Here is a 22,027-nt window from a genome sequence, read left to right as displayed (position 1 = left end):
AATTTTAAATGTTCCCCTCCCCACTCAGATCACTCCCAGACAGTCCTAGCAAAATTATTGATGAGAAATTGCTCTTAGCTAAGAAGCTATTTTTGACAATTTTAATTGAAAAGTAAACGTATCAAGAAATAATTTCGAGATAAACACAGCTGAATGAGATCTTTAACAAAATCTGATATTTATAAGCATAGATTCTGCAGTAACCCTCTTCGTGCTTCCAGCCTTGTTCAAATTTATACCTGCATGACCAAAAGGTGACAGGTAATCAAACATCTTCTCAAAATTGGTTTAGCAGACAAGGGATAGCTAGACTGTAAAAAAAATAAAATAAAACATCAGCATCCCAAATGACACCCTATTCCCTTTATAGTTCACTACTTTCGACCAGGCCCCTATGGGCCCTGATCAAAAGTAGGGTACTATATAGGGAATAGGGTACCATTTGGGAAGTACACATGCACTTCTCTCAGAGAGATGCCATGCAGTTAGACTCTTACCATGGCCTTCATCTCATGGGTTCCCCGGATGCCGTCCAGCCCGATCTTCAGTTTAACCATGTGTACCACGGTACTCCATCAGCTGTGTCTCGTACTCAGCCGTGGTGGCTCGGTTGGGCTCGTTGGTCATATCTGTGCCATGTAGCCTGAGAAGCGCTTGTTAAGCTTAGAGAGGGTGTGTTTCTCTGCAGCCCATGAGCGGACCCGAGCCAGCATGGGCCCTGCAGAAGCAGATGCTACAGCCAGGGCGGCACACGCTCCCAGCCCCCTGCTTCGACCCATAGAGAAGGCAGCACTGCCACCACCCATATCCAGGCCCATCACATTCATTGTAGTGTGATACACCGATAGCTGCTTGCAGGCCCACATCTTTTATATTCTGTCCCATGGTGTACTTTGAACAAATGTGAAAGAAGCTGACATTTTGGTAACAGCTTTTATTACCCCACAACAATTCAAACATATCACACATACACGTCTAATATGACATAGGTGGTCGTGTATCATACTCTACAAGAGCATTACGTCAAAGACAGCAACATAGAATTTTTGTCATATTACACACATATGCCTCTGGCCTGGTACCAGACGGAATACAATATATGCCTTGATACCAGGCTATTATCAGGGTTAAGGACAAAAAAGTTCACTGTTCCCATAAAAATATTCTATATGTGTAGGGAAGTACTTATACATTTGCTTAGGTCCAACCTCTGATCGTTCCAATCATTTTTACATGCTAAAACAGGATAAAAATTGTAAGAAAAATAAGAAAACATGTCAAATCATACGTAAACGTTTCCCTCAAAACCTTCCCCTCAAGATATTTTGGAATGTTATGCTGCGATTCATAATATGTACCATTAGCCATGACTATTCACTATCATTAAAACTTGGAGCTCAATTCCGCCAGCTGAATACATATAAACAGATGTTGCATGATACCCCAGCTACATAGAAATAGGTGAAAAAGATTATACAGTCTTGAGAAGAGCCAATAATTTATATTGGTGTCATGGAAAAATGTACCCATCACCATCAGATATAGACAGCACCAGAGCTTCAAGCATATCTCTCCTATTCAGAAGGCCTCCGTTTTAGACAGCAAGTCAAGGACGTGAAAGTACTTGCATAGTGCAATGAGGAAAACCAACTACTAAACACACAAAGCTCCAGCTCCTAGATATCTCCCAGTGAGACTGACCATAGGAGGCTCTGTCGATTAGCCCCTAACCCTTAATACCCTGCAATCATCTCCTAAAGCCAATGACTACAAAAGCTGCTGGATCAGCGAGATGATACGATTCTTCTGAAAGGTTCTGAACTACAGGTGATATTCTCAATTCAATTTTTTGTTCAAAGCACCTGCTCCTGCAGTGGGGTAGAATAAATGGTAAACGGGCAAAAACCTTCTCCAGAGTGACAGTCCCAACTTTTGGGCCATTTCTACCCTTTGTCGTGTATTTTAACCTCCATTTTGTGTCTTGTTGTGTGATGCAAAGGGTTCATTCATCAGACTCGTATCTAGAATTGATACATTGGAACTGTTAGCAGAGAAGGTTGTTAGACAGGAACTGCAAACATAATCATCTTTCAGGAGAAGAATCTCAATCAACCAGTCATACATAACAAATTTGTATAATAATCAACCGACTCACTTTGAAAGCCGTTTCCTGATGTCCTTGATCTGCTCATTTTTCTTGGTGAGGATCTCCTTCATGTTGCGGTAGGCAGAAGTCTGTTGGAACTTCCGGTCCAGCTCCTACACACACACAAAACCCGATTGCATGATAACCTCGAAATGGCAGATATACAGTGCATTCGGAAAGTATTCAGACCCTTTAACTTTTTGTTACGTTACAGCCTTATTCTAAAATGGATTAAATCGTTTTTCCTCCTCACTAATTTACACACAATACCCCATAATGACAAAGCAAAAACAGGTTTTTAGAAATGATTGCAAATGTATTAAAAATAAAAACATTTACATAAGAATTCAGACCCTTTACTCTGTACTTTGTTGAAGCACCTTTGGCAGTGATTACAGTGATTTGGAAAGTTTCTCCCATTCTTCTCTGCAGATCCTCTCAAGATCTGTCAGGTTGGATGGAGAGCGTCACTGCACAGCTATTTTCAGGACTCTCCAGAGATGTTCGATCTGGTTCAAGTCTGGGCTCTGGCTGGGCCACTCAATGACATTCATAGACTTGTCTCGAAGCCACTCCTGTGTTGTTTTAGCTGTCTGCTTAGGGTCGTTGTCCTGTTGGAAGGTGAACCTTCGCCCCCAGTCTGAGGTCCTGAGCGCTCTGGAGCAGGTTTTCATCAAGGATCTCTCTGTACTTTACTCCGTTCAGCTTTCCCTCGATCCTGACTAGTCTCCCAGTCCCTGTCGCTGAGGAGTGGCTTCCATTTGGCCACTCCACCACAAAGACCTGATTGGTGGAGTGCTGCAGAAAGGGTTGTCCTTCTGGAAGGTACTCCAATCTGCAGAGAGGAACTCTGGAGCTCTGTCAGAGTGACCATCGGGTTCTTGGTCACCTCCCTGACCAAGGCCCTTCTCCCCTGATTACTCAGTTTGGCCGGGCAGCCAGCACTAGGAAGAGTCTTGGTGGTTCTCCATTTAAGAATGATGGAGGCCACTGTATTTTTGGGGACCTTCAATGCCGCAGAAATGTTTTGGTACCTTTCTCCAGATCTGTGCCTCGACACAATCCTGTCTTGGAGTTCTACGGACAATTCCTTTGACCTCATGGCTTGGTTTTTGCTCTACGATGTACTGCCATCTGTGGGACTTTATATAGACAGGTGTGTGCCTTTCAATGGAAACAGTGCACCTGAGCTCAATTTCGAGTCTCATAGCAAAGGGTCTGAATACTTATGTAAATAAAATAAAACAAATTTGCAAACATTTCTAAAAACCTGTTTTCACTTTGTCATTCTGGGGTAGTGTTTGTAGATTGATGAGGAAAATAAATATTTAATCAATTTGAGAATAAGGCTGTAACGTAATAAAATGTGGAAAAAGTCAAGGGGTCTGAATACTTTCCGGAAACACTGTATTTTGAGACTGAAGTTCACACAATTGTCCATTGGTTGAAATCAATGCAGGATTTATGTGAAACGCATCAGGTATAGGGTATGGGCCAAGCACGTACCTTCTCTGCCAGGGACAGTTGTTCCTGTACCCTGAGCAGGTCATGTTTGGCAGACACCAGGTTGTCCTGCAGGTCTCTTTGGGAGGCAGCGTTGACACTCAGGGACTTCTGGTAGTCTTCCTGCAGTGCTGCCACCGTGTCCTCCAGACTAGTGATCTCCTGAGAACGGGTGGCCATCTTGGGGAGAAACACACAGCATGTCAGTGGGTGAATTTTTATGCGCGTTCCAAAATGGCCCCCTTTTCCCTATACAGTGCAGTACTTTTGACCAGAGCTCTATGGGAATCGGGTGCCATTTGAGATGCACACTCAGATTGACATATATTCAACACACAAAGCATAGGGTCAGATTGATACATACCAGTTGATTTCCATGAAAGCAAATTAAATAATAGTAATCGTTCAGAAAAAAAGCAGGACAAAAGTTTCAACACATCATAAACAAGTCCAGCATGTGGACAACTTCACTAAAAAGAAAAAAATTATACAATGCACAAAAATCAGAAAGTAAACAGGAAATACTACTGAAAAGTTAAGTGCAGTTGTCATTCTATGGTCTTTTGAACCAGATTTGTTTGTTATATTGTTAACCCAAAACCTTGAACCCATGGCCCTTATGGTGCTACAGTACTTGCTGTTCCCCCTTGACCTTCTGCAAGTCTTTGAGAGCTCTCTCCGCCCTGGTCTTCTCATCCAACGCACCCATGGCCTGAAAAACAATCAGTATACTGCATGTAAGTGACACCAACATATAAGTGATACGATCATTCAATTAGCAAGGTCAGGTGTAGGTCAGGTGGAAACATGAGCACAATTACAATGATGTCAAAAGTTACAATAAGTAGAGTGCATTAAAGGGTGTGTTCGTAAATTCACTCTGGACGCTCTGCTCTGAAATGCAAGCTCTGATTGTCAGCTGGAATGGCAATAGCTAGAGTACTATAACATAACTTAGTTAGTAACATAGCAGGCTATTCTAGCCAGATAGCTAGCTTGCTACAGTACAGTGTCTTTCATTTGTTTATTTTAGGAGTATAAAATGGAAATCCTGAATATGTTAATCCTCAATACGCAGTTTACACACACGGATTCCAGACTATGCAGATTATTATTTTTACTACTTTTTATTTTATACATTAATGACGACTTCAAAATGCACTTCAAAATGAAAAGGAGCCCCTTCCAAACCCCTCTCCGAGGAAATAGCTACCCAAATAACCAACCAGGCAGTTGGTCGGCTATCCATTCCACTCTAGCAGACAAGCAGCTCATGATTGTTCTGTGGTTACTAGGAAATCAGGAGTCATTCAGGTGAATAATGTCGTGTCATTATAAACTAATCATGATCATGGATGTGATCAGGTACAGAACTTGACAAGATTATGACCAAATCTACAGTACCACACCATTGATAAGCAACATCATAACTAAGTAAGAACATGTCAATCAGAAATACACTTTATTGATTCAGATGTGTGAGGTACCTGGGTTTCCAAAGTCCGGAGCCTGCCTTTGAGCTTATTATTTTCCTCTTGTAGCCTTGATATCTCCTGATGAAAAACCAATGTGAAGAAACTGTTGATGAGATGGCTGGTGATATAGCTGCTGAGCTGGTGCTATTACAAAATACATCTGTACTACCAGATGAGGTTTGAGTACCTTACCTTGTTGAGAAGTTCAGATACCCCACCTTCATTCAGCGGTGCTAACTTGGGCTTGCTAATTTCTTGGTTAGTCTGGGAAAGGAAGTAAGGCATGTAAGTGAGCACATACTCTCCCATCAATAAATGGCATCAATATATGTTGTCAGCTGTCCATTACCTTGATAACATGGACTTAAAACATTCACTTAAAAAGGTATACCATTTCCAATTGTGATACGATTCAAGTGCTGTGTATTTTATGAAAGTGCAACATTTCAGCCCTAACCCTAAATATGTAATACATGCACAATTATTTTTTATAAAGGGGAAATAGTTCAGTGGTTGGGCACTCACCTTATTTGGGTTTTTAAACTCAGTATTCTCAAACTCAGCCACTTGCTCTAACAACTCTCTGTAGAAAATGAAAAAGAGCAAAGGGGATGAGAAAAAGAGAGATGTACAAAAAATTAGAAAATGTTATACTTTTAGGCACATGTATAGCTTTTAAACGAACCAGAGTAATGACATAATGTTTGATACCATAAAGTGAGTTTCATTGAGTGTACTGACTCATTGGGCTTCTGAAAGTAGGGGCCAACTGGCCTAACAGCTTAGCATGTTTCTTTATGAAAGAGATCAACAGAATAACATTGTGCAAAACATTTGACGTGGAGTACAGGGAAGCAGCCACCTGGCAGTTACTGTATGTCTCTTTAAGAAGAAAAATAAAACACAATTGTTATCCTCCTGAAGATATTTATTTAAACTGTCTGTGATAAAACAAAGCACCCCGCTACACGCTTATATGTGGTTTGAAAAAGCTGCAGAATGCATGTAGCTCTTTGGCTTCTATGGGCGTATTCCCTGCTACTGACACCCTGCTAACAGCCACACGGGATTGAGGCCTACGGAACACCTTCAGCACAGGCTTGATTTTGTATGTTTTGTTTTTGTTCTATGACTGGTGTCCGTGTAATAAAGGTCAAATGTAGTTTAAACACAGCTGGTTAATATTCTCAATTCAGCAGATGTTAGATGGCAAATACAAACAAAGACCCAAATTGTTAGAAAAATTGAATTAAACCAATATCTCTCATTCCCTCACACTCATGTACCAATCTCACAACAACCTCACAATATCCTTAGAGGCAAATCAAAGTTTTGTTCGTAAAGTACGAAAATGGTCTCTCTAATACAATTTGCCATGTAATCACTGTCTCCGTTCTACATTGCTGATGGACTTGTCAGTTTTTCAACATCAAAAAGTTGGGACTGTAAAAGGAATGGCTTTCCCCTCCCTCTCTAAAAGACCCATTAACACAGTCCCTCGGCCTGGAAATGTGCTCCACATCACAGAGCCATGTTATACATTTCAAAGTGGCATGTTCCTGTGCCCCAGTAACAAGTTCAGATCCATCCTCAGAGTGAAGCAGTGAGTGTGATGGAAAGGTCTTTAACCTCACCCACCCACTTCATTGTATTGTTGGGGGAAAAGTGTAGTGAAGTGAGAGAAACCGCTATCTGCTATTAACCCATTGCGTAATTGCTTCAATAGCCTTAAGTCTGAGTTTAGATTTAGGAAGTGCGCTATTGAGATTCACTGAGCCACCAGCTAGTTTCCAATGTTAAACTGAAATATACCTTCACATACACCCCCTAATTCTCAGTACTACCTACTCTTTTACATTTTAGTCACTAAGCAGACGCTCTTATCCAGAGCAACTTACAGTTAGGAGTGCATACATTTTTGTACTGGTCCCCCGTGGGAATCGAACCCACAACCCTGGCGTTGCAAGCGCCACGCTCTACCAACTTAGCCGCAAAATGGGCTTCAGCCTGTCCTTGAAGCCCCCCCTCATCCCCACAGTCCACTTCCGAGATATCCCACCCCACCCCTCCCCACAGCCCACCTGTTCTCCAGCTCTGATATGTCAGTCTGCAGGCGGAGGTAGAACTTTTCAGCCTGGGAGAAGAGCTGCCGAAGCAGCAGCACGTTGGTGTGGGCCGTGTTGATGAGCTCTGTCTCCACCTCCCCTCGCACAACCAGCTGCAGCCCGTCCAGCATGTCCCGCACCTCATCCACTGTGAATGTCTCCTCCACTAGCCTATAATAGAATATAAATAGAATAACTCTTTCTCCCTGTGGGGGAACTTCTTCTTTGGAGATACACACAAATACCCTTCAAAGCTGTCCTAAAAAGACAGACTTGCATTCCTCTAACAAACATAGTTGGCTAGCTGTGATTAAAAAAAACTAAAATTGTGTGATACAACACCTGCTGTCTTTAAGGTCCTCGAAGCAGGAGTCAATGGTCTTGAGTCTGATGATCCTCTTGGAGCGTGCAAAGCGCATGTAGTTGATGGCCTCATTCTGATGGTGCTCATTGAAACCAAACTCAGCCTTCAAGGAGAGAGAAAGAGGGGCAGGGATGGATGTCAATTTCCAGCCAAGTAACATAAACTAGAAGACGGATCTGTGGTTGTGGCCCTCTTCATTAATTATAGTAAGTTGTTTAGCTAGCAGGTTAAATTACTGTTTCAAGCACAATATCGAACAATTTCTCTACTTCAAATGGGATTTTAATCCTAACCCCATTCTTAACCACACTGCTAACCTTATGCCTAACCTTAACTAAAATGAGCTATTTGGTCTTAATTTTTCATTAATTTTTACGATTTGGTCCATTTTGACTGTGGCAATTAGTGGAAACTCTAGCTAATCAGCATGCAGCGCTGCGTCGTCATGGAAACGTTATAGTACATTTTAGAGGTCTAGCTAGCGAATGTTTACATTTTCGCTACTCACTGACTAAACTAACGTCAGCAAGCTAACAATCCGTGCAGACGACCTTATCGATTACAGAGATTGTTCGCGCACTAGACGTGACAAAGCATAATGCTGCTACTCTGTTCTTTATTTTACTGGAGTTATGTCTACTGTATCCTGATGCCTAACGTTAACGTCGTTAGTCACTTTACCCTGCCTTCATGACATGACTCATGTACATATCTACCTCATACCCCTGCACATTGATTTGGTACTCGTGGTAACTATATAGCTCAATTATTGGGTATTGTATTCCTCTTGTGTTAGCTACTATTTATTTTTAATTAATGTTTTTTTTTTTTAACTCTACATCGTTGGGAAGGGCTCGTACGCAATAATTTCACGGTTAAGTCTAACATTACACCCGTTGTATTCGGCGCATGTGACGAATACAATTTGATTTGATCCCTTGCTAAATCCACACCAGCAAGCTGGCCATATCATGTTGCTAGCTACTTAAGCTAGTTAGCAAACTAACGTTAGCTGGGCTAAAGTAGCTTAGCGTGCTAATGTTACTCACCATTGTTGACGCCAAACACCCGAATCTTTTACTGCTAATTGTTATGTTAACTGAATAGACAAACGAATAGTTACACAACGCTTTTAACTATCTATGTTTATTGACGGTGATATCTGAAAATATATCAGCTAGCTCGCCTCTTCAGCGCTGGAGATGTCTTGGATACGGAAAAGCGTCATTGCGTTGGTAACCATGGAGCACGTTCAACCATAGAACAAGTTCCTTGTTGGGTTAGCATTTCTAGTTCTATGCATTATATTAAATGACTCGAGGGGCTGGCTATACAGTACATTCGGAAAGTATTCAGACCACTTCACTTATTCTAAAATGTATTCATGAATTGTTTTCCTCAATCTACACACAATACCGCATAATGAAAAAGCGAAAAGAGTTTTTATAAATGTTTGCAAATTTATAAAAAATAAAAAACTTGAATATCTTATTTACATAAATATTTAGACCCTTTGCTATGAGACTCGACATTGAGCTCAGGTGCATCCTGTTTTTATTGATCATCCTTGAAATGTTTCACAACTTCATTGGCGTCCACCTGTGGTAAATTCAATTGATTGGACATGATTTGGAAAGGCATACACCTGTCTATATAAGGTCCCACAGTTGACAGTGCATGTCAGAGCAAAAACCCAGCCATGAAATCGAAGGAATTTTCCATAGAGCACCGAGACAGGATTGTGTCGAGGCACAGATCTGGGGAAGGGTACCAAAACATTTCTGCAGCGTTGGAGGTCCCCAAGAACACAGTGGCCTCCATCATTCTTAAATGTAAGAAGTTTGGAACCACCAAGACTCTTCCTGGAGCTGGTCATCCGGCCATACTGAACTATCAGGGGAGAAGGGCCTTGATAAGGCAGGTGACAAAGAACCCGATGGTCACTCTTGACAGAGCTCCAGAATTCCTCTGTGGAGATGGGAGAACCTTCCAGAAGGACAACTATCTCTGAAGGTCTCCACCAATCAGGCCTTTGTGGTAGAGTGGCCAGATGGAAGCCACTCCTCAGTAAAAATGCACATGATAGCCCGCTTGGAGTTTGCCAAAAAGCACCTAAAAGGACTCTGACCATGAAAAACAACATTCTCTGGTCTGATGAAACCAGGATTGAACTCTATGGCCTGAATGCCCAGCGTCACATCTGGAGTAAACCAGATACCGCTCATCACCTGGCCAATACCATCCCTATGGTGAAGCATGGTGGTGGTGGTGTTAGCATCATGACTTGTGGATTTTTTTTCAGTGGCCGGGACTAGGAGACTAGTCAGGATCGAGGGAAAGATGAACGGAGCAAAGTAGAGAGAGATCCTTGATGAAAACACTCAGGACCTCAGACTGGGGCGAAGGTTCACCTTCCAACAGGACAACAATCCAAGCACACAGCCAAGACAATGCAGGAGTGGCTTTGGGAAAGTCTCTGAATGTTCTTGAGTGGCCCAGTCAGAGTCCGGACGAACCCGATCAAACGTCTCTGTGGAGACCTGTAAATAGCTGTGCAGCCTGACAGAGCATGAGAGGATCTGCAGAGAAGAATGGGAGAAACTCCCCAAATACAGTTGTGCCAAGCTTGTAGCGTAATACCCAAGAAGACTCACGGCTGTAATCGCAGCCAAAGGTCCTTCAACAATGTACTGAGAAAAGTGTCTGAATACTTATGTAAATTTCAGTATATATATATATATATATATATATATATGTAAATTTCAGTATATATATATATATATATGTAAATTTCAGTATATATATATATATATATATATATATATATATGAGTACCTGTCAAAAGTTTGGACACACTTACTCATTCAAGGATTTTTACTATTTTTAGTTTTACTATTTTCTAAATGGTAGAATAATATTCAAGACAACAATGAAATAACACATATGGAATCATGTAGTCACCAAAAAAGTGTTAAACAAATCAAAAGGTATTTTATTGTAGATTCTTCAAAGTAGCCACCCTTTGCCTTGACAGCTGTGCACACTCTTGGCATTCTCTCAACCAGCTTCACCTGGAATGCTTTTCCAACAGTTTTGAAGGAGTTGTTAGCTGCTTTTCCTTCACTCTACGGTCCAAATCATCCCAAATTATCTCAATAGGGTTGCGCTCGGGTGATTGTGGAGGCCAGGTCATTTGATGCAGCACTCCATCACTCTCCTTCTTGGCCAAATAGCTGTTACACAGCCTGGAGGTGTGTTGGGTTATTGTCCTGTTGAAAAACAAATGATAGTGGCACTAAGTGCAAACCAGATACGATGGCGTAACGCTGCAGAATGCTGCGGTAGCCATGCTGGTTAAGTGTGCCTTGAATTCTAAATAAATCATGGACAGTCACCAGCAAAGCACCATCACACCTCCTCCTCCATTCTTCACGGTGGGAACCACACATGCAGAGATCATCCGTTCACCTACGCTGCATCTCACAAAGACATGGTGGTTGGAACCAAAAATCTCAAATTTGGACTCATCAGACCAAAGGACAGATTTCCACCGGTCTAATGTTTATTCTTAGCCCAAGCAAGTCTCTTATTATTGGTGTCCTTTAGTAGTGGTTTCTTTGCAGCAATTTGACCATGAAGGCCTGATTTACACAGTCTCTGAACAGTTGATGCTGAGATCTGTTACCTGAACTCTGTGAAGCATTTATTTGGGCTGCAATTTCTGAGGTTGGTAACTAATGAACTTATCCTCTGCAGCAGAGTAACTCTGGGTCTTCCTTTCCTGTGAGAGACAGTTACATCATAGCGCTTGATGGTTTTTGTGACGGCACTTGAAGAAACTTTCAAAGTTCTTGAAATGTTCTGGATTGACTGACCTTCATGTCTTGAAGTAATGCTGGACTGCTTATTTGAGCTATTCTTGCCATAATATGGACTTGGTCTTTTACCAAATAGGGCTATCTTCTGTATACCACCCCTACCTTGTCACAACACAACTGAGAGAATCAAACACATTAAGAAGGAAAGAAATTCCACAAACTTATCAGACCTCAGGATAAGACCCAGATGCAGACAGTTCGAAGTAACAACAGTTTATTACAAAAACAGTAGGCAGGCAAACGACAGGCAGGCAGAGGTCAGTAATCCAGAGCAGTCCGAAAGGTACAGAACAGCAGTCAGGGTCAGGGCAGGCAGAATGGTCAAAAGCGGGAAAACTAGAAAAGAGACGAACGAAAACAGGAGTACGGGAAACCGCTGGTAGGCTTGATGAGACAAGACAAACTGGCAACAGACAAACATAACACTGGTATAAATACACGTGGATAATGGGGCAGATGTGCGACACCTGGAGGGGGGGGTGGAGACAAGCCCAAAAACAGGTGAAACAGATCAGGGTGTGACACAAATTAACTTTTAACAAGGCACACCTGTTAATTAAAATGCATTCCAGGAAGCTGGTTGAGAGAATGCCAAGAGTGTGCAAAGCTGTCATCAAGGCAAAGGGGGACTACTTTGAAGAATCTCAAATATAAAATATTTAAATTTGTTTAACACTTTTAGTTACTACTTGATTCCATGTGTTATTTCATAGTTTTGAGGTCTTCCCTGTTATTTTACAATGTAGAAAATAGTAAAATAAAGAAAAATCCTTGAATGAGTAGGTATGTCCAAACTTTTGACGGGTACTGTACATTTGCAAACATTTCTAAAAAACATTTTTTGCTTTGTCATTATGGGGTATTGTGTGCTGATTGATGAGGAAAAAAAACATTTAATCAATTTTAGAATAAGGCTGTAACGTAACAAAATGTGGAAAAAGTCAAAGGGTCTGAATACTTTCTGAATGCACTGTACATGGGGTACCAGTACAGAGTCAATGTGCAGGGGTATGAGGAAATGGAGATATATAGGTAGGGGTAAAGTGACTAGGCAACAGGATAGATAATACAGTAGCAGCAGTGTATTTGATGAGTATGTAAGTGTGTGTGTTTGGCGAATGCGTGTACGTGTTAATGTGAATGAGTGTATGTCTGTATGTGTTGGAGTGTCAGTGTAACTATGCCCTCGATCATTGCTCATCCATATTTATATGTCAATATTCTTATTCCATTCCTTTACTTAGATTTGTGTGTATTAGGTAGTTGTTGTGGAATTGTTAGATTACTTAGATATTGCTGCACTGTTGGAACTAGAAGCACAAGCATTTCGATACACTCGCAATAACATCTGCTATCCATGTATGTGACCAATACAATTTGATTTGATTTGAAATTCACTCTGGAGTGCCAGAGTGTGCTCAGAGTTTGCTCTGGGTGTTTGTAAATTCAGAGCATTGTCAGATTGTCCATCAGTAAATTCAGAGCATTTCGCTGTCGGAGCGTTCTGAGTGCACACTAATCCAAGAGTTCTGACCTCAGAACGGCAGTCAAGCACCCAAGCTAACTGGCTAAAGATGGCTAGCTTCCAGACACAAATGAAAGAACACCTCACTCTGACCATTTTACTCACCCTAGCAGAGCCGGTTATGCTGTTTTCATGTTATCTAGAGCGTTGGTGACTAACTGTCCTGCTGGCAACAATTGATTTTATTTTTTTTGCTGATGTTTTTGCTATGACCGGTCATATTCAATGGATGTTGCCTGTTTGTAAATGCTTCTGTTATTCTGCGCTCCGACACACTCAGACGAGAGTGCTCCGAAATCGGAGTAGATAACCAGTGTGAATTTTCGATGGGTGGGTATGTGTGTGTAGAGTCCAGTGTGTGTGCATAGAGTTAAAAACTATTTAGCAGTCTAATGGCTTGGGGGTTGAAGCTGTTCAGAAGGCTATTGGTCCCAATCCGGCACTGTTTGCCGTGTGGTAGCAGAGAAGCAGTCTATGACTTAGGTGGCTGGAGTCTTTAAATGTTTAGGGCTTTCCTCTGACACTGCCTGGTGTAGAGGTCCTGCATGGCAGGGAGTACGGCCCTAGTGATGTACTGGGCCGTACGCACTACCCTCTGTAGCACCATGCGGTCGAATGCCTAGCAGTTGCCATACCAAGCAGTGATGCCGTCAGTCAATATGCTCTCAATGGTGCAGCTGTAAACGTTTTGAGGATCTAAGGGCCCATGCCAAATCTTTTCAGCCTCCTGAGGGAGAAGAGACTTTGTCGTGCCCTCTTCATGACTGTGTTGGTGTGTTTGGACCAGAATAGGGCCTTAGCGATGTCGACACCGAGGAACTTGAAGCTCTCGATGTCAATGGTGTTCGGCCCTGCATTTCCTGCAGTCCACGATAAGCTCCTTTGTCTTGTCCACATTGAGGGAGAGGTTGTTGTCCTGGCACCACACTACCAGGTTTCTGACCTAATCCCTATAGGCTGTCTCATCGTCATTGGTGATAAAGGCGTTGTGTCATCAAAAATCTTGATGATGTAGGAGTTGTGGGTGACAGGGAGTACAGGAAGAGACTTACTACGCAACCCTGTTGGGGCCTCCGTGTTGAGGATCAGCGTGCCGGATGTGATGTTATCTACCCTAACCACCTGGGGGGCGGCCCGTCAGGAAGTCCAGGATCCAGTTGCAGAGGGAGGGGTTCAGTCCCTTGGACCTTAGCTTAGTGATGAGCTTGGAGGGGACTGGTATTGAATACTGAGCTGTAGTCAATGAAAAGCATTCTCTCGTAGGTGTTCATTTTGGTCCAGGTGGGAAAGGGCAGTGTGGAGTACAAAAGAGATTGCATCATCTGTGGACCCGTTTGGGAACTTGTGGCTAATGTTAGCTAGGTTAGGGTTAAGGTTGGGGGTTAGGTTAGAGGGTTAAGGTTAGGATTACGGTTAAGGTTAGGGGAAGGGTTAGCTAAAGGGTTCAGGTTAGAGTTAGGGGATAGGGTTAGCTAAAATGCTAAGTAGTTGCAAAGTAGCTAAAAACTAGAATGTAGACACCTACTCATTCAAGGGTTTTTCTTTATTTTTTTACTATTTTCTACATTGTAGAATAATCGTGAAGACATCAAAATGATGAAATAACGCATGGAATCATGTAGTAAACAAAGTGCTAAACAAATCAAAATGTACTTTATATTGTAGATTCTTCAAAGTAGCCACCCATTGCCTTGATAACAGCTTTGCCCACTCTTGGCATTCTCTCAAAAACCTTAATGAGGAATGCTTTTCCAACAGTCATGAAGGAGTTCCCACATATGCTGAGCACTTGTTGGGTGCTTTTCACTCTGCGGTCCACCTCATCCCAACCTTCCAATTGGGTTGAAGTCGGGTGATTGTGGAGGCCAGGTCATCTGATGCAGCACTCCATCACTCTCCTTCTTGGTCAAAAACCCTTAGACAGCCTGGAGGTGTGTTTGGTCATTGAAAAGAAAATGATAGTCCCACTAAGCGCCAACCAGATGGGATGGCTTATCGCTGCAGAATGCTGTGGTAGCCATGCTGGTTAAATGTGCCTTGAAATCAAAATAAATCACAGACAGTCACCAGCAAAGCAAACCCACACCATCACACCTCCTCTTCTACATGACATAGAACCTATGGTGGTGATGTTTGTTCAAATTATATGTATGTTCAATTAGTGTCTGCTATACCCCCTCATGGGTGTGCGGTATATTCTGCCTGTATCTACTAGTTAAAGATTTCCTACAAAATTCTGTCAACAAAGACAATGTTTTCCATTTGGTGTATTAAAACTTAAGGCTAGCGGAACCCCTCAACAACATCCGCTGAAATGGTGAAATTCAAAAATATTTTTTAGAAATATTTAACTTTCATACATTCACAAGTGCAATACAACACATTAAAGTTTAACTTCTGTCGTGGAAATTTCCTCTATTTACCAAATCATGGGAGCAAACCACACACACAAGTTAGAGTTAGTTATAAAAGTCCATCTTTAATTATATGAGCTCTATCACAACCCTGTGACTCTCAGATTGATTCAGTGTCTCCCAGTGAATCCTCTGAGAGCCCCCTTACAATACAACTGAGTTCCTTTAATAGCAAAGACACACATAGTCAGACAGCATAGACATAACTCATCGTTCAGCTTTGTCTCCTTTCCCAAACCCAGAACCATAAACCAATCCTCCATTACAACAGGCATATATCAAATTGTCATTTATATACAACCCACTCTAAATACAAACTCCTGGACAAACTCACGGAGAGGAGGGTGAGGCTATAGGTTAAGATAGAAACAACATAAGAGGGAGCATAGAATGATTCCAGACACTGCAACCTTCCTTTCCCCACTATGGGAAAGGTAGAGAGTGAAAGATATGTTTACACATGATGACACTTTGACCTCTCCCCTCTCAGCGGCCCAGGCAACTTAGTTTTGACATAGAACAGATAACTGCAACGTCACCACAGAATTACACAAAAATACCATTCTGATGAGAAGTAACTTACACACATTTGATGAATATAAAACATCTTACATATGTTACCAACAAATTCAGAATCTTCCCTAATACTTCTTGTTAATCTAGCCATCGTGTCCGATTTCAAAAAGGCTTTACAGCGAAAGCACACCATGTTAGGTCAGTCAAAAAACCATACAGCCATTTTTCAGCCAAAGAGAGGAATCACAAAAAGCAGAAATAGAGAAAATTAATCACTAACCTTTGATGATCTTCATCAGTTGGCACTCATAGGACTTCATGTTACACAATACATGTATGTTTTGTTCGATAAAGTTAATATTTATATCCAAAAATCTCAGTTTACATTGGCGCATAATGTTCAGTAATGTTGTGCCTCGAAAACATCCTGCAAATTTGCAGAGAGCCACATCAATTTACAGAAATACTCATCATAAACGTTGATAAAAGATACAAGTGTTATGCATAGAATTAAATATATACTTCTCCTTAATGGAACCGCTGGGTCAGATTTCAAAAAAGCTTTACGGAAAAAGCATACCATGCAATAATCTGAGTACAGAGCTCAGCAACAAAAACAAGCCATACAGATACCCGCCATGTTGTGGAGTCAGTAAAAGTCAGAAATAGCGTTATAAATATTAACTTATCATCAGAATGCACTCCCAGGAATCCCAGTTCCACAAATGTTTGTTTTGTTCGATAAAGTTCATCTTTATGTCCAAATATCTCCTTTTTGTTTGCGTGTTTAGTCCAGTAATCCAAAATGCACAAGGTGCAGGCACTAGGTCCAGACGAAAAGTCATAAAGTTCTATTGCAGTTCGTAGAAACATGTCAAACAATGTATATAATCAATCTTTAGGATGTTATCATAAATCTTCAATAATGTTTCAACCGGACGATTCCTTTATCTCTAGAAATGAAAAGGAACTTGTGCTCACGGCCGCGTGACTAAATGTATGGCTTTCTGCCAGACCCCTGATTCAAACAGCTCTTTTTCGCTCCCCCTTCATAGTAGAATTCTGAAACAACGTTCTAAAGACTGTTGACATCTAGTGGAAGCCTTAGGAAGTGCAATATGACCCCATTTACACTGTATATTGGATAGGCAATCACCTGAAAAACTACAAACCTCAGATTTCCCACATCCTGGTTGGATATTTCTCAGGATTTCGCCTGCCATATGAGTTCTGTTATATTCACAGACATCATTCAAACAGTTTTAGAAACTTCAGAGTGTTCCAAATCTACTAATGATATGCATATATTAGCTTCTGGGCCTGAGTAGCAGGCAGATTACTCTGGGCATGCTTTTCATCCGAATGTGAAAATACTGCCCCCTATCCCAAACAGGTTTTAAGCAAGATTCAAAATGCAGGTTCTGTAATGAAGAGGATATAGGCCTAATGCATAGGTTTTGGTACTGTCTGACAGTAGTTTCATTTTGGTTACAGGTTCAAGACGGGCTTTACCATCATTCCATCAAAGTACTAATTAACCCCAAAATTATCGTCTTGGGCGACCTCAATGTTCATATTCCCTCAATTAACAAAACAATACTGCTGCTCTGTGAAATATTAATATTTAAAAAACAGTTCTTTATCTCTAATACTGAACCTGTTTATACAATTTGTTAGGCACCAAATTAATCTTAGAAAGTAAAATTGCCACTAGAAACCAAAAAACAGCATTAAAGAATGTCTGAGATTCTGAGCAATGGTGCTGGGAATCTCAGTAGGCCTATTTTTTAGAAAGCAATTGTTATTGAATAATATGAAATAAAATGAATACACAATACAATGAGGGCAAAAAGTTCCATATGCATAGTCTGCTTATCTTATAATTGATTGTCCCCATGACATTTCATATAGTAACGATTCCTGCTTACAATCTAAAATTAAAGGAGGAAGCACCAGTGACTCGATCAATAAAAAAAGTGGTCAGATGAAGCAGATGCTAAGATACAGGACTGTTTTTCTTGCACAGACTGGAATATGTTCCGGGATTCCTCCGATGGCATTGAGGCGTACACCACATCAGTCATTGGCTTCATCAATAAGTGCGATGACGTCCTCCCCACAGTGAGCATAGGTACATACCCCAACCAGAAGCCATGGATTACAGGCAACATCCACACTGAGCTAAAGGCTAGAGCTGCCGCTCGCTTTCAAGGAGCGGGACTCTAACCTGGAAGCTTATAAGAAATCCCGCTATGCCCTCCGACGAACCATCAAACAGAAAAGCGTCAATACATGACTAAGATCAAATCATACTACACCGGCTCTGATGTTCATTGAATGTGGCAGGGCTTGCAAACCATTACAGACTACAAAGGGAAGCATAGCCGAGAGCCGCCCAGTGACACGAGCGTACCAGACGAGCTAAACTACTTCTATGCTCGCTTCGAGGAAAATAACACTGATACATGCATGAGAGCACCAGCTGTTCCGGAAGACTGTGATCATGCTCTCATCAGCCAATGTGAGTAAGACCTTTAAACAGGTCAACATTCATGAGGCCGCAGAGCCAGACAGATTACCAGGATGTGTACAGCAAGCATGCGCTGACCAACTGGAAAGTATCTTCACTGACATTTTCAACCTCTCCCTGTCCGAGTCTGTAATACCAACATGTTTTGAGCAGACCACCATAGTCCCTGTGCCCAAGAACACTAAGGTAACCTGCCTAAATGACTACCAACCCGTAGCACTCACATCATCTGTAGCCATGAGGTGCTTTGAAAGGCTGGTCATGGCTGACATCAACACTATTATCCCAGAAACCTCCAATTTGAATACCGCCATAACAGATCCACAGATGATGCCATCTCTATTGCACTCCACACTGCTCTTTCCCACCTGGAGAAAAGGAACACCTTTGTGAGAATGCTATTCATTGACTGCAGCTCAGCTACCATAGTGCCCTCAAAGCTCATCAATAAGCTGACCCTGGGACTAAACACCTCCCTCTGCATACCATGCAATAATCTACAAAGTACTGGGAGGTCCGTGGGGTGAGCAATCAGCCCTTGATTACTCACCATCTCCCAATCAGCCCCAATTAGTCCTGGCCTGAGAGCCCGTCGAGACCTGGCACATCCAGCAGATGGTGTCGTCGCCTCGTGATGTACACTCCTTCTGTCACCAGGCCTCGACTAGTCTCTCCCTGGTGGCTGACCTGCTGTACGCCACAGAATATTGTCATGTACATCGTCCTCAGTTTATGGTTGTCTTGTTATTATCCTTGTTGTATTCCATTTAATAAAAATAACGCTTTAAAACCTAGACAGACACAGTATTAGATATCAGTCCTTTCCACACTATTGGTTTTCTGCACTGTCATTTGCCTTGTTTACATTGGCCTGAGAAGCATAAATTGGTTGGGGGTCAAGGTGCAGTCACGTGATTGTGATGTCAGCAGCTGTAAGGGGTGCGTATCTGGTGGCAGAGAAGTCAGATGCAGGAGAGCAGAACTTGATAATAGCCGGAGCAGGTTAATAGTAAAACCAACGGCATACGAAATACAAAGTATGGGCACAATAACCCGACGCGCACCAGTCAAACAAAATGTGCACAAGCACTACAATAAACAATACCACACAAAGACATGGGGCGAACAGAGGGTTAAATACACAACACATAATGAGGGAAATGAGAACCAGGTGTATGGGAAAACGAGACAAAACAAATGGAAAATGAAAAATGGATCAGCGATGGCTAGAAGACCAATGACGTCGACCACCAAACACCGCCCGAACAAGGAGAGGCATCGGCTTCGGCAGAAGTCGTGACAGCAGCCAATCATTTGATCTGTTGTTTACCTCTGTCCCAGACAAGTTTCAACACACCCCCTTATCTCTGCAAACATCTTCAACACACACACACAGTCAGGCATGCAACAGTGACAGACAGCCACTGCTGCACTGACAGAAGGAAAACACTAAAGAGAGGTGTAGATAAAAGAGGTGGGTTAAAAAAGAATAAAGAAGAATACAGAAGAAGAAGAAGCCACGTTGTTGTTTTGCCTGCCGGAGTAATGGAGATGTGGTGTTGGGCGGATTGGTGTTGGTTCTACTGTGGTTGCTGAGGAGACAGAGACATATCCGTCTACCCCCCGGACCCCACGCTCTGCCGCTGCTAGGCAACCTGCTTCAGATGGACAAACAGGGCCCCTTCAAGACGCTCACCAAGTGGAGTGGTGTGCATGGGCCAGTGATGACAGTGTATTTGGGGCGCCAGCGGGCTGTGGTGCTGGTGGGGTACGAGGCGGTCAAGGAGGCTCTGGTGGACCAGGCTGAGGACTTCATAGGACGAGCTCCCGTCCCCTTTCTGGTCCGAGTTACCAGGGGATACGGCCTGGCCATCAGTAAGGGGAGCGTTGGCGCAAGCTGGGTCGTTTCACCCTGACCACACTGAGAGACTTTGGGATGGGCCGTAAGAGAATGGAAGAGTGGATACAGGAGGAGAGCCAACATCTCATAGACAGTCTAGACGGCACTAAAGCTGTGCCCTTTGACCCCCACCCCTTCCTGAGTCGCACCATGTCCAACGTCATCTGCTCCCTGGTGTTTGGCCAGCGCTTCGGCTACGAGGATGACAACTTCCTGCACTTGCTCAACATCCTCTCAGCCATACTGCACTTTGGAAGCACCCCCTGGGGACAGCTCTACATCTTCCCCTGGCTGATGGAACGCCTGCCTGGTCGGCAACAAGTTGTGTTCGGCCAGGTGGACGAGCTGAGAGGTTTTGTGATGAAAAAGATCCATGAGCACCAGGAAACCCTGGACCCAGGGAACCCTAGAGACTTCATAGACTGCTTCCTTACCAAACTCAACCAGGAGAAGGATGTGTCCTCCTCTGAGTTCCATTATGAGAACCTGGTGTCCACAGTCTTGAACCTATCTGGCAGGAACAGAGACCACCAGCACCACTCTCAGATACGCCCTCATAGTGCTCATCAAATTCCCCAACATTCAGATGCACATGCAGCAGGAGATTGACACAGTCATTGGACGACAACGCATTCCCCAGATGGAGGACAGGAAGTCCCTTCCCTTCACAGACGCTGTCATCCATAAAGGTGCAGCGCTTCCTGGACATCGTCCCGTTCAACATCCCGCACTACGCCACCAAGAATATCTCATTTCGAGGGTACAATATCCCTCAGGGCACCGTGATAATTCCCTTGATTCACTCTGTTCTAAGAGACCAGGACCACTGGGTCACGCCCACAACCTTTAACCCTGATCACTTTCTGGATCAGAACGGTCAGGGTGTGACGAGGGTGATGTGTGTTTTTTGCTTGTCTAGATTTTTTTGTATTCTATGGGGTTTTGGTATGTCTAGGTATATGTAGGTCTATGGTGGCCTGAATTGGCTCCCAATCAGAGACAGCTGTTTATCGTTGTCTCTGATTGGGGATCCTATTTAGGTTGCCATTTTGGTTTTGTGGGTTATTGTCTATGTGTAGTTACATGTCAGCACGCGTGTCTTATAGCGTCACGGTCGTTTTGTATACTTTGTTCAGTGGTTCTCTTTCATTAAAGAAGAATGTATTCTTATCAGGCTGCCCCTTGGTCCCCTTGTTATGATGAACGGGACATTCTGCCAATTCCTCAATTTGTACTCCCCACAAACCTTGTTGTATCCTATGCTGTGTTGGCCTTTTCCTGGTGGAACAGACCAACATAACCCTGGTTTTCTTGGTGTTCAAAACTAATTTATTCCGGCAAACCCACTCCCTGATATTTCCCAGATCTACTTGTAGAGCTTGCTGTACCTATTGAACCGATTGTCTTGCTGTATAAATTGTAGTATCATCTGCAAATATAGTATCTTGAGTTTCAGATAAGGCATAAGGAAGGTCGTTGGTATATATTATGTAAAGAAGTGGCCCAAGGCAGCTGCCTTGCGGTATTCCAGTTTAAAGCAGGAGGGAAAGAAAATGACCCATTGATGACCCATTGTTTCCTGTCTGTTTGATATGACTGTACCCAACTCAATGCTGCCTCCTTAAACCCACAATGCAATCATTTTGTCAAAATTATTTCATGATCCACTAA

At 42.6% G+C, this 22,027-nt stretch overlaps 1 protein-coding gene and 1 pseudogene across 4 annotated transcripts; one reads left to right on the top strand and one right to left on the bottom strand.

Annotated features, from left to right (window-relative positions):
- Window positions 1–919: 919 nt before the first annotated feature.
- On the bottom strand, window positions 920–19,343 carry lztfl1 (leucine zipper transcription factor-like 1). 4 transcript variants are annotated; one of them, XM_021620807.3, is made up of 10 exons: window positions 19,007–19,343; window positions 7,572–7,696; window positions 7,206–7,400; window positions 5,650–5,707; window positions 5,317–5,388; window positions 5,137–5,202; window positions 4,284–4,361; window positions 3,653–3,829; window positions 2,156–2,259; window positions 920–2,021 (listed from the first exon to the last, which is right to left on the bottom strand). In XM_021620807.3, exons 1-10 carry the CDS (start codon window positions 19,007–19,009, stop codon window positions 2,003–2,005), a joined length of 897 nt encoding a protein of 298 aa, XP_021476482.1. In that variant the 5' UTR covers window positions 19,010–19,343; the 3' UTR covers window positions 920–2,002. The 4 variants fall into 4 exon arrangements, with proteins under 4 accessions (XP_021476482.1, XP_090046198.1, XP_021476481.1 ...); XM_090190072.1 differs by having other exon boundaries at window positions 4,302–4,361; XM_021620806.3 differs by lacking the exon at window positions 19,007–19,343 and adding an exon at window positions 8,643–8,906.
- A 335-nt stretch (window positions 19,344–19,678) lies between these two features.
- On the top strand, window positions 19,679–21,452 carry LOC110535662 (cytochrome P450 2G1 pseudogene; annotated as a pseudogene).
- Window positions 21,453–22,027: the final 575 nt, after the last annotated feature.

This window comes from Oncorhynchus mykiss, chromosome 11 (genome assembly GCF_057628025.1).
Source record: "Oncorhynchus mykiss isolate SJ-2025 chromosome 11, ASM5762802v1, whole genome shotgun sequence".
NCBI lineage: Eukaryota > Metazoa > Chordata > Actinopteri > Salmoniformes > Salmonidae > Oncorhynchus > Oncorhynchus mykiss.
This window is presented reverse-complemented; position numbering and strand designations above follow the sequence as displayed.